The 13,804-nt window shown below is 35.2% G+C and overlaps 1 protein-coding gene across 5 annotated transcripts in view; it reads right to left on the reverse strand.

Annotated features, from left to right (window-relative positions):
• Positions 1–486: 486 nt before the first annotated feature.
• MALT1 (MALT1 paracaspase) overlaps positions 487–13,804 on the reverse strand; it is a 57,684-nt gene continuing 44,366 nt past the window's right edge. For all 5 annotated transcript variants that reach the window (XM_067698948.1, XM_067698946.1, XM_067698947.1 and 2 more), the window contains 5 exons: positions 13,446–13,573; positions 9,511–9,660; positions 8,211–8,368; positions 6,960–7,085; positions 487–5,920 (listed from right to left, as the gene is read on the reverse strand). In XM_067698948.1, the coding sequence (XP_067555049.1) occupies positions 5,480–5,920; positions 6,960–7,085; positions 8,211–8,368; positions 9,511–9,660; positions 13,446–13,573 (1,003 nt within the window). In that variant the 3' untranslated portion in view covers positions 487–5,479. The remainder of the gene's footprint in view (positions 5,921–6,959; positions 7,086–8,210; positions 8,369–9,510; positions 9,661–13,445; positions 13,574–13,804) is intronic.

Consider the following 13,804-nt stretch of genomic DNA (forward strand, 5'->3'; position numbering starts at 1 on the left):
ATGGGAATATGGGAATTCTTTGTATTAGTTTTGCAACTTTTCTCTTGAGTTTGGGAACATCTCAATTTTAAAATTTAAAAAAGCACCTATGTATGAATTATGACATCAAAAACCACATGAGAGAACTTCCCTGGTGTCGCAGTGGTTAAGAATCTGCCTGCCAATGCAGGGGACACAGGTTCGAGCCCTGGTCCGGGAAGATTCCACATGCTGCACAGCAACTAAGCCCATGTGCCACAACTGCTGAAGCCCGAGCACTTAGAGCCTCTGCTCCGCAACAAGAGAAGCCACCGCAATGAGAAGCCCACGCGCGCACCACATGGAGTAGCCTCTGCTCGCCACAATTAAGAGAAAGCCCGTGTGCAGCAACGAAGACCCAATGCAGCGAAAACTAAATAAATAAATTTACAAAAAAACCCCTATATGAGACCCTTTGCATTTTTAAACTTGATTGCATTTATGAAAAAATGCAAATGCAATGTGTTCAAAAACATTTATTGATGCTCAGAATATTAAACAATATATTTTAAAACTATACTTGTTCTCTGTATAAGAACTGGAAAATACAGGTAAGCAAAGACAAATAATCCCACCAATTAGAAACACTGCTAATCAAATTGTTTTTGTGTGTAAAGTACTTTATGTAACATTAACGGCTGGGGACGTTCAATTTCCATACTTTTTGAAAAGTGAATTTGGAGTGAACAAAATTCAATTGCAACTTACTTTAGAAGCCAATATGCACTGCCAATACTATGAAAAGTGCATTGTAGGAAGTACCTTAATAACAGATACTACACCCCGTGTAGGGACTGGTACGATTTTGAGAATGCCAGATGGAGAATGATGATCCTTTTAAAAAGGCTGGCGCTTTACGGGAATTTCTGGAGTATTGCCAACCCTGTAAAGTGTTATAAACCCTATGATATTATATCATCATCCCTATTTTACAGATAAAGAAATAGAAAAAGCATACACAAGATAAATAACACACTTTAAGTCACACCACTTGGATGGACTCAGACTTCAGTAAAGCCAAACTTTGTGTCTGCTGAAATGTTTTTAATGCTGTCAAACAGAAAAAAAAAAAAAACGTTTATACAAACATTACTTCTGGGTGTATTTTTCTTTACTATACAGCTTATCAATATGAGAAATATGTCATATAATTCAAGGGCAAGTATTGAAAACTTATTGTGGTTAGGCCTGGATAAAATTCACAATGTTAAGCTAGAAAAACAGGTTGAAATACATGAAAGTAATGTGTAAATCCTGAGTTTTTGGCAACAGTTGGTAGTTGAAAGCAACAGCATACAAATATCAGGGGAACGTTTAAACAACAGGAAACAACTTAAAATTTATTGGGCCTTAAAAAAAAAAAATCAGATCTCATCCTGACACTGAACTGGTGCAGATCTATGTGTCAATATATCAGTTATCTGAGCTATGGATACATAATGGAATTTCTTGAGTTTGACGAGTTGAAAAAAATTGTGATTACTGAGACCACTTCATTGTTGCTTCACGTGCAAGTTAGATTTGGAGATCAAGGAAAAACAAAAGGTCTAAATGCCCCTTTTCAGTATTCTTTAAAGACTTTCTTTCCTAAGGCTATACCTCTATTTACCTGTTCACCTCTGGAAGAACAACACTTTAATGTTTTACATTCAAATGATCCCATGTATTGAGGTTTGATTTTTCTTTTATTAGAAAACATGTAACTTATAATTTTTAAAGTTACTTTCCAGAAAATACCTTCTCCAGAATCAAGTATTAGCTTTGGATTTAGTGAGCCTTTACTATCCTAATCTCTTCCTCACTTTGTCATTGGTATGGATAGGTTACCTTTCCTAAATTCCCCTGATGTATATAAAAAAAAAATCCTATGCTAATATTACAAAGCAATTGGTGTGAGAGATTCAAGTAAAATAAAAGCATGGCTGATGGAAAAGATGAAAAAACTGCACCATTCTTATTTTTTTAATGTTTTAAAATTATAAATATATGCTTGGTTTAAAAATTCAAATGTACAGAAAAATATAAAGTGAAAGGCAAAAAATCCCTTTACCCTACCTAACTTCTAGCCCCATTCTCTACAGCTGCACAGTTGAATATGGAAGCCCCTAGCTATATGTAGCTATTTAAATTAAAACCAAAATTAAAAAAAAGTTCCTCACACCAGCTATATTGCAACTCCTCAATGACCACATGGGACTAGAAGTTATCATATTGGAGAGTGAAGATATACAAGATTTCCATCATCACAGAAAGTCCACTGGTTACTGCTCCACAGAAACCATAATTAAGCACTAGCATATAAAAGGCTCATTATTAGGAGTTATGAGTTCTTTATATATTCCAGATACAAACCCCTTATCAGATGTGATTTTCAAAAATTTTCTCACTCTGTGGGTTGTCTTTTTACTTTCTTGATGGTGTCCTTTAAAGCACAAAAGTTCATTTTGATTAAGTCCAATTTATTTTTTTCCCCTTGTTTGTACTTTTGGTGCTGTATCTAAGAAGCTGTTGGTTAGCCCAAGGTCACAAAGATTTACTTCTATGTTTTCCTGTAAGAGTTTTATAGTTTTAGCTCTTATTTAGGTGTATGATCCATTTTGAGTTAAAATTTGTGTATGGTATAAGGAAGGGATAGCCTTCCTTGTACCATAAGTGGCTATCCAGGGATAGCCACTGGATAGCATGTGGCTATCCAGTTGTCCTTGGATCATTTGTTGAAAAGACTACTCTTCCTCATTGAATGGTATTGGCACCCTTACCAAATATCAATTGATCATAAAATGTATGGGTTTATTTCTGGACTGTTATATTTTATATTCCTTTGTAATGTCTATCCTGTTTTGATTACTATAGATTTGTAATAAGTTTTAAAATTGGTTAAGTGTGAATCTTCCCACTTTGTTCTCTTTCAAGATTGTTTTGGGTATTGTGGGTTTCTTGCATTTCCATGTGAATTTTATCAGCTTATCAATTTCTGCCAAAAAGCCAGCTGGAATTTTGATGGGAATTGCATTGAATCTGTAGACCAATTTGGGGAGCACTGCCATCTAAACAGTGTTAAGTCTTCCAATCCACCAACAAAAATGTCTTTCCATTTATTTACATCTTCTTTCTTTCAATAATGTTCTGTAGTTTTGTTTTATTCATCTAATGCTATTATAAACAGGAGTAAAAAAAAAATCTCAATTTTAGAATGTCCATGCTAGTATAGAAATAAAACTGATTTTTGTATGGTGATCTTTGTATCTATCCTGCAACCTGTTGAACTCATTAGTTTTGAAATTAATTCCTTATAATTTTCTATATACAACAAGATCATGTCATCTCTGAATACATATAGTCTTACTTCTTTTCCAATATGGTTGCCCTTTCTTTTTCTTGCCTAATTGCCCTGGCTAGTGCCTCAAGTACAGTGTTGAATAGAAGTGGTGAGAATGAAAATCCTTGTCTTATTTCTGATCTTGGGGGAAAGCAGTCAGTATTCAGTCTGTCGCCATTAAGTATGATGTTTAAGTAGGTGTGTATTTTTGGTAGATGCCCTTTATCATCCTGAGGACGTTCCCCTTTTATTTCTAGCTTCTTGAGTATTTTTATTATGAAAGGGTGCTGAATTTTATCAAAGCTTTTTCTGTATACATTAAGACAAGACAGTGTGGTAATTTTGATCTTTAGGAACATGATCCTCATTCATGATTCTGTTTGTAAATTTGCCAATTTACTTATTTAAAATTTGTTTATAACCCTAACGTCAATACTGGCAGCACTTTTATGACCATTCATGGACATGTGCAGACAGGTGAAAAAAACTGAGTTCCTTGAGGTGCATGGTCTCAGCTGAGGTCAAACAAGGCAATGCTTTGCCTTCTTGTTTCAGCTCTCCTGCAGAGATGACCAGAGGATGGAGAAGGCATGGGGAAAGGCAGTATAGTGCAAGAAGCTCTGGCTCTGGGGCCAGTTGGATGTGTCTGAATCCCAAGTCTGGCCCATTAGTTGGGTGGCCTCAGGCAAGTCACTTAATACTTCTGAACCTCATTTTGTCTCTTATAAAATAAATAGACTCTACCAGGATAAGTTGTTTTTAGGATTTAAGGTTACAGTCTATTTGAGATACGTATACGTGTAAAACACACACATTTCCCCTAGGAGCAATGGCTCTGTATTCGCTAATTCAGTATTCATAGTGACATTATAGAATATAACTATTGTGAATAACAAGATAATTTACACATTATGTTTGATTTCGGATGTTAAACCAACCTTGCATTCCTGGGATAAATTTCACTTGGTCATGGTGTATGACCCTTTTTATATTTTGCTAGTATTTTGTTGATGATTTTTTGTGTCTATAGTCATAATAGATATTGCTCTGTAGTTTTCTTGCAATGTCTTTGGTTTTGTATTAGGGTAATACTGGCCTCAAAAAATTGAGTTGGGAAGTGTTCTCCTATTTTTGGAAAAAGTTTGCAAAGGATTGGTGCTACTTCTTCAAACAATGTCTGGTAGAATATGCAGCAGTGACGGCAGCTGGGCCTGGGGTTTGCTTTGTGGGGTGTTTTAAAGTCACTAATTCAACCTTTTTATTGCCAGCTGCTTTTTAAACTTGCTTTTAGGTAGAACCAAAGGTGACTCTCTCCTAAGGCCAATAAAATGAGAAAGTACACCTTATTAAGGAAGACGTGTCCAATATTTGTAAGATTCAGGTAAACAGCTACCAAGGTCATCCAGCAGCAAAATTATTCTGCTGTCTAGGGCTTTAACATAGACAAACGTCTTGCCACTTCTCATGTGCTTTCATGACCTTAAGAAATTTCAGCCTGTTATACATAAGATTTACATACAAACCTCTTAACTGGCATTTGCAGCAAAGTCCTATAATCACAAACTAAAGTCCATACATTTCTAGATTATATACAGATAGATATCCATATTTATATATCTTTAAATCTATCTACCAAAATACTACCTGTCTCAGAACCTGTCAGGAAGGCAGTGTGTAGTGGAATAAACACTGGAATAGAAGCCTGGAGGTCTCAGCTCTAACTTAAACAAGATGCCTCAATCTGTTTCTCCCACTGATAAAATTAGGTTAAGCCTGATGACCACCAAGGTACATTTTCTGGCTCTAAAAATACAACAACTTATTCTACAGTAATGCCATTCCCACTGTTCTTACTTCAGAGTGGTCAAAATGAAAACACTTTTGTTATATACACATAAACATATACACATCCGTACTTCATACTTACAGAACAAATCAACCAATTCACAGAATCTTAAAAGAGGAAGTCCGTAGTTAATATAATTCCAGCATCTCAAAGTCCTGAGTTTGCCATGAAACAACTGTTACTAATTTTTTCTTTCCACATGTATATATATTTGCTTTTCCCCAATATCTCACTTTATGTTAAGTACTGTTGGATGAGACATCTATTAATTATGATAACTTTCAAAAACAAAAAGGTCACTTTTCAGAAATTCTGAGCCCATCAGAGAAACCGAATGGTATTTCATCAGTTGTCTCTACTGGCACATTGCTTCTGCCAAACTGACATGAATAATGGTGGGTATGATGACTTGAAATAAATGCATCTGCAGTCCGGCTGCAACGACAACTATCTGACGGCATCGCATTACTTGAGTTACTAAGATGTGAATGGTAAACACCACAGAATGAGTCTTGAGATGAACGATAATGGCCAGCTCCCACGGACACAGCTGTTGAGCTCTGGTAAGGGCTGTTACACATAACACAAGTTTGGAAGCAAGTCTTCCGTCCGGAGCCTCGGTGAATGTCTAGTTTAGCAATGAGAGGTTTTCCGACATTCACTTCCTGCTTTTCCTCTACAGTATCTTCCAATCCTGAGTACTGATATGATAAACACACTGTGAAGACTAGATGTTCCTGAAAAGGAAAAGGAAAGGTTTGTTATCTTCATCAACCCTGAAAGTATATCCATCTTAGACTCTCATTCACACAACATACAGACAAAACCAAACAACAACGAAAACCCAGTCTCACTCCTGTTTCCCAGGTTCCAGACCCTCAAGGTATCCTTTACACCTTCCCTATACTAAGAAAGGTCGGCTAGAATTAGCTTCCTTTTCCCTCATTCAATACTTTGAATTAGTATAGTCAAAATCATAGAGATCTGGTATTGTATTCCTGATGAACAGGGAAAAGGTATTTTCCAAGCAGTGGGGCTTGGGAAACGATCTTTCCCTATTACTGGAGATGGGGAATAATCTTTTAATGAAACAATAACTGGCTTTACATCTAGGTCAAAATTTTGTTTAGCTGTTTTAAAATACTACAGAATAATCACAACCATAGGTGGAGAAGTATAATTGAATCAGATAATGGACAGAAGTTCAAAGATACAAGGAGAGTGGAAGTAGATTAGCCACGGACGGGGCAACGGCAGGTTTATGACTGTCCTCGTCAACAGTGCTCACTTCATTCCCCAGGTTTTGGCTATAAATAAAAACTCAGTTTGGCAAGAATTTGGTTCTGTTAGAAAGCTCAACCCTATAGACCATGTACCATGTAGTTTCTGATTTAAGGTCAACGAGAGATGAAAAGAGATCAAAATAAATTCCAATTCTAATTTGTTACGTTTTGTAGAAAGTCAGAAATAGGAAATGCTTAACTGAAAATGCTAAGATATTTACAAGTAGACTATGCTTTTTGTCTCTAACTTTTTAACACCGTGGAGGGCAATTACTTGCATTCTCACACACAAATCCTCAGGCCATTATCAGGGACAGGATACAACATGCAAAAGGCCACTGAGACTTGCTGCACAGCCAGCCGTTCGCTCTACTTCAACTTAATACGCAAAGCAGCAGCACATCTATGGACCAATCCAAGGTTCACAGGCAAAAATGCATTTTCACTTTCATAAAGTTTTCCCTTAGTAGTTATAGACAGGAAAAGTAATAACCTTTAATTTTTGCAGTGAGCTGAGTCTAGTATAGAGGCAATGCTTGGGGAGATCCTTTGATACTAAATAGCTCCCAGTTTCTTCGGGCGTCCCTTTATTTGCATCTTTTGGATCAATATCTAGGTCCTGTGAAAATCAGCAAATGTTATTAATGAAATCAATGGAAGTCACAACATCATCTGACCATAAAACATCTTAACAGGTACTGCTCTCTGATGAACTGTGGTCAGAGTAGGTAATCCCTTACCTAGGGCTAGAGATACAATGAAAATAACATTCTAGAGTAAATTCTAAATTCCTCACCGATACACTTAAGAAGTTAGCTCTGAAAGGACAGTTACTTTCAAACTATTCCTACAAACACTTCTAAGTGTCCTGAAGTTTCCTTTTAAGTTCGAGCCCCACTAGTGTTAGATTCCTAGATTCTCTCCTTCCACATTCATCACTTTTGGGAAGGTGCAGGGGGATTTATGTGATTTGTATGTTTAAGAGGAATAAGTAGACATGCCAAAGGCAGCTTTTCCCTTTTTTCTTTTAGAGGCAACAGCTGTCGAGAGCAGGGGATCTACTCTGTGACTCTATAGAGAGCAGCCCTCAGGCTCCGCCTGGCCAGTGCCCGGGGGCCAACCCGGGTCCAGAGCTGCCGGGACTGGTGCACAGACCCGTCTAATTCTGGGGGTCACACTGAGCAAATGTCCTCCATGAAGGAGAAGCAAAGGAGATGTTTTGGATTGTTTGCCTTACTCCGTGCTTACGCCTCAATTTACTACAACTATGTAGGAACGAGGGATATAGTTTAGTGGCTTCCTTAGGCCAATACGAAATAAATGTTTTGTTTTGGAACTAGGTTTCTATTCTTCCAATATACTACTATAGCTTGACAAATACGACTTACACTGTTGTAGTAACTTTTTTGGAAACGTCCTTGGAAACGTTTTTAAAAGGAAGTTATTCTGGACATATGTATAGCACATTTTATTCCTTCATATTTGATATCCTATTTAGGGTAAGGGAAATTAAATCCTTCTTTTCTGGGTGAACTTCAGACATTCCTAAACTTAACATATTTAAGGTATTTTGGCAATTAGTTTTTAAATATTAACGACTATCATGACTGAAATGCAAATATTTTTGTAAGTGTAATATATATATATATTGCCTTTACATTTATCAACTTTTAAATTTTCAAAAACTTAGTTGTTAGTAAGTAAGGATATATCATGATATTTTAAATAGAAGAAAAAGACTTACAAGTGGAAAATCGGTAACATAGGCATCGCACATTAATATATCAGGTGGTTTGTGGACTATACTTGTATAGATTATCATGACGTTGGAAAACTCAGCTGCAAATCCTAATTGGATCTGAACACCACATTGAAATTTAAGACACATACTTTCTGGAAGTTCTGAAAAAACAATTTATAAATATTTAAAGAATGCTTCGTAAGTTTTCTGATGTTAAGTGGCAAACTAATATTCTTTATGAGGCAAAATACAATTAGAGCTATTTCTGCTGCTTAAAAATGTTATATAAGTAACATTGTTTAAAGACACACACACACACACACATAAAAAAAGGGTGGAATATTCTACTGGTCAAGCAAGTATCTTTTGTTTTCTATTTTCTTACAGCTCTTTTCCCTCTGCATACATAGTTTTTATAGTGGTAATCAAAAGTATACATACAATTGTAGATATATTTCCACTGTTTCCTTACTCCTCATGAAAATAGTTTTATTTAATGTGCTTCAATGTGTTAATTTACCAAAAATATATCTTAGAGAACAGACTGTTACGAAAAATAAGACATTATATAGGAGTTCAACAAATACAATTAATTTTCAGTTATTACTTAATAATGTATCCACAGCATAGATATTTGGGATTCATAGAAGATTCAACCAACTATTATTTCAGCCAATAATTTAAACTTATTTTTCACTAAATCACATAGAATTACCAGAGGTGATTAAGTTACAGATGATTTCTGCCTCACCTTCTTTCTCTTGCTCACCCACCCATGGATTCAAATGTCCAGGAGACAATGCTCAGTTATGCTCAGTAATATTTATAAACATTCAGTATTTGCTGACCATCATGTTTGTGTCTTTACATGTGATTTCATTCAATATCAACAACCCTATCAAGTAAGCACTACTTCTTGTCCCCATTTTACAGAAAACATGTTTATCAAGTAGGGGACTGTCTGATTTTTAAAATGGCACATTTCAACATCTCACAATATAGGAGAATCTAAGGGATTGTATATTAGACAAATTGAAAATAGTTTTAAAGACAGAATTTAAGAATGATCATTTTAATTTTACCAAATGTGAAAATAATGGGTTAATTTAATATTTGCAACATCAAATAAATCAGTGTAATATCTATAACTGAAACCTTTGCTTAGTCTTGGGTTTACTCACTAGGCTAAAATATTTTCCTTACAAAATTAGGAGGAAAGCTGTATGTTCAGAAGGAAAAACACTTTACGATTTTATATAAACATATTATAGAAACAGCTCATAGAAAGTAGACTTTACTGTACCATGTGCCTTGGCCCACTGGAGATTCCGCACCAGAGATTCTGCAGAATGTGCTGTTCCCTGTATTGGGTCCGTAAGTGCTCTCTTTTCAGATAAGCTACTTCGAATCTCTAGAGCCTGTTTGCCTTTGGTAAGGTGACATTTACCCATATCTAAAAGATAAGAAGTGAATATAGGTTTTAAGACCACATCCTTTCATTTAGACCAAGAACTCTTCTACAAATCACACTATATCCTCAATATCACTTATTCACTCAACAGATATTTACCAAGCACCTACTATGTGCCAGGCATGGTTCCAGGTGCTAGGGATATAGCAGTGAGCAAAAAGGTAAAAATACTGGCCAGCTCACTTCTAAAGGCCCCTTTCTAGCTTTTATCTTCTATAATTCTATTAATGAATCCCCAATATTTTAAGCCTTGAAATTCACAAAGGGCTGAAAGTATATTTCTTTACTGTATGGGCAGTCATAATTTTATGTCTATACTCTGTTGAGAAATCCATTCTCAACATGATAAACAAATACATTCTCATAATAAATGATGACACAGCTATGAGCAAGTTAAAATATCATGCTGTCTTTACCTAAGATTTATTTTTAAAAAAGGAAATAATGTGTTAAAACTACCAATATGTTAAAGCACCATCACTGTCCTCCCCCAACTCAAAGTAACCAAAGTACTCTGTATATTCTTATGCATATTTTAATTTTCACTCATGTAGATATTGGTAAATAGTATGTGTGAACATTTTAGATTTTGTGCTTAACAAAAATGTTACACACATATTTTTGTAATACTATTTTCATTCAACATGATTTAGAGACTTATGAATAGTAACAAATCTCAATTTAAATTTATAAAACCAGATATTCTTTTGTATGAATACATTACAATAAATTTATCCCATTTCTGTATATATTAATAAAAATAAATTAATACCTGTCTTGGGAAAGTAGTTACTTATCTGGGAAAAAGAGACATAAAACTCTAAGACTTTATCCCTTTTGCTCACAAAGAGATTCCAAATGTTTTTCTTTCACCAATAGTAAGGTCAGAGAGAGAGAGACAGAGTGTGATTTTATATATATGATTATTATAAACACACACACACACACACACACAGAATGGGAGGAATATATCAAACAATTGAGAACTAAGTTATATCAACATATTGGGGGTTGGGGGGGAGCCTAAGGGTCATGAGCATATATAAAATTATATTGTTGTAGGAGAGAAGATATAGAAATCAATGTTTTAAAAGATGAAAAAGGAAGAATGAGCCAAATAAAAAATTAAATGGTTAAAACAGATACGAAAAGCCTACGGTAAATGTAGTTGAACTAAATTTTCTAGTTGAAGGAAAAAGGTTATCACGTTCGATTTAAATTCATTGATTCTAAATGTGAAAATATTAGAAGCATTCCGTTTAAAATCAGAAATGAGGCAAGAATGTCTACCACTACTACTTTTATTCAAGAATGTCTCAGAGGTCCTAGCTAGTGCGACATCAAGAACATATCAGATTTCCTCTAAATCAGTAAGAAAAGCAAAAACACCACAATAGAAAAATGGACCAAGGACACGAGCAGATTTTCATAAGACATACGTATTGCCATTAAAAACATGTTCAATATCACTAACAATCAGGGAAACCCAAACCAAAACCACAGTGAGATAGTATTTAACACATCTGATTGGCAAAAATAAAAAAGTCTGACATATGAAGTGATGAAGAGAGTGCAGATTTACACGACCTCTTGTACATTACGGGGAAGAGGGTAAGTGTAGATTGGTGCAACCACTTTGCAAAACGGTTTGGCATTATTTCTTAAAATTGAATACCGACATACCCCATGATCCAGTAATTCCAAATACTAGATTTATACCCCAAAGAAACTCTTGCATACATACTCCAGGAGACAGATAAGAGATTGTTACAACGGTACTGTTCACGATAGCAAAAACTGGGATGTAACTCAAATGCTCAACAGGAGGGCAGCTGAAAAAACTAGTATGTTTGCACAGTAGAATATTATAATACAGTCAAAATGAATGAACCACAGTCATGCAACAATATGGATTACTCTTAGCAATATAACATTAATTGAAAAACTTCAAGACCCAAATACACAGCATAATATCTTTTGATAAAGTTAAAAACAACTAAAATTAAAATATACATACTTCTTGCAGACATAATATAAACTCAATTAAAACTATGTAAGAAGCAAATCAAGGGAACGATAAACAAGATTTAGAATGATGGTTACCATGTAAGGGGAGGCAAGGAAAGAGAGAGAGGGAACATATAATTGGATGTAGATTACTGTCAAGGTCTGAGATTCATGTTAAACAACTAATTCCACAATAAAAACTGTCAGAAGTATGTTCTAAGGGACTGACATCATTAAAAATGAAATACTAATTAAATAATTTTTTCTAGCAGGTCTTGGAGTTTTATATAGTAAGATGGTTTTTGGGTCCCTTAAATGCCATACTGCTAAAACTAGATAGGAAAGAATTTATTTTGCAATTTCAAGCAACTGAACAATAATGCTGTCTGGAGTACAAAAATCAAAATCCGGGGTCACAGATTAACAGCTGGAGCCTTGTAACAGCAGTCAGCTTATTTCATATTTTGTTTCACGGGTACACAATTGAAACTGGAAAGGTAGTTTTTCTGCCTTGACTATTTGGTCTATGATCTTTGAATACTTACATTTTTTCTGAATATTTTTAAGTTATCCAGAAGATCCAAAGTTCAAATATATAATAAAATAAAAATAGAATCCAGAAGTTCAAATATAAACTCATAGCACATACTGGGATGCCACTCATTGCCATAACAACAAAGTATATATCATATGTGGGTGAACTGGTGCTTTTTACTAAGTGTTAAGATAGTTAATATATCTTAAAGACTAAAATTAGAATAAAGCATTTTAGAGTCTCTGAAGTACCTTCACAGATCTCACTTTGAAAATAACTGACATACTCCAAAGGCTTTAATTTTTTTTTTTTTAAGCGCCAGAACTTTGTCTTCAAATGAGAACTTAAATAGAAGCCCACACAATATGTAAAACACATAAAAGCAGAACTTCTTTGGTTGAAGAAGGAGGGCCAAAGCTCTGACAGTCTACATTAAAGGGGAAAGTAGTTAAGTGATCCAGCTAAGGGATCTACACCGACAAAAACATGAAAATAAACGAATGTGACTAACAGCAGGTCGTGAAACACTCAGATACCATACACTCAAGCTGCCATCTTAGGAACATCCATGAAACTCCATTTGCTAGTGAGCCAGTTTGTAAAAGAACTGCCTTCTCTTTGATAGGACTTGTAAAATGGCATTTCAAAAAACACATGTCAATCTACAGCTGTAACACATGATTATTCAACACCTGACACGAGCACAGCATTATGCCAGGCAGGGAAGGAAGGAATAGAAGGGAATGGAAGACATGGTGTTACACCTCTAGGATCCTGTCCTTAAAGCAGAATTTTAAAACTACTAAGTTCATCAAGAAAAAAAAAAAAAGAACCCAGCTTTTCCCCATAGGGTCTCAGCATTTCTGTAAAGTTTATCTGTCTGATCCTGAAAGAGGATGCTCATTAGACAGTTTTTTTTTTTTGCAAATAAGCAGACTGGGCAGCATCAGGCACTAAGCATAGAAACAAGGTGAAGAGCTCTGAGGATTAAACTTCATTTATTTTACAACCATGTCTGGGGTCAGACTTGTACTTCAAGTAATACTGCACAGATGCATGTAGCTAAGCCAATAGGGAAGGAAGGAGGGAAACCTGAGTGTTGTGAACATTATATAAAAAAAATTGTCTTATAAATACGAATTCCAAATCTGCACAGTAACAATAGGAATAAAATAATGACCCAACAGAGAACCCTGAGTAGCTTTCTCTTTAGTTTTTATTTTACCTTCTGCAACTTCATCCAGTAACACAGTTATTTTCTTTTCTTCTAATAATCTATCTTTTAAAAATTTCATGAAGATTCCATTTGCCAACCCAGAATGCTGTATTTCAAAGGCTTCTGCTCCTTGACACCTGAAAAAAGACATTTTTAAAAAAGCAAACACTTGCCGCATGAGGCTTCTGCAAAAACTGATGAGCCTCATGTACTCCCCTGCCTCTCTCATGGCATCCCGAATAAAGAGTTAATCTTTAAGCAAGAACTAAATGCTTTGCTGCTTAGTAAAAAGAAGATGCCAAGCTATGAAGTGCTGAAGTCAATTATTTAAAAATTTCTATCAAGAATATCGAGGCAGGGCTTCCCTG

This window comes from Pseudorca crassidens, chromosome 12 (genome assembly GCF_039906515.1).
Source record: "Pseudorca crassidens isolate mPseCra1 chromosome 12, mPseCra1.hap1, whole genome shotgun sequence".
Lineage (NCBI taxonomy): Eukaryota > Metazoa > Chordata > Mammalia > Artiodactyla > Delphinidae > Pseudorca > Pseudorca crassidens.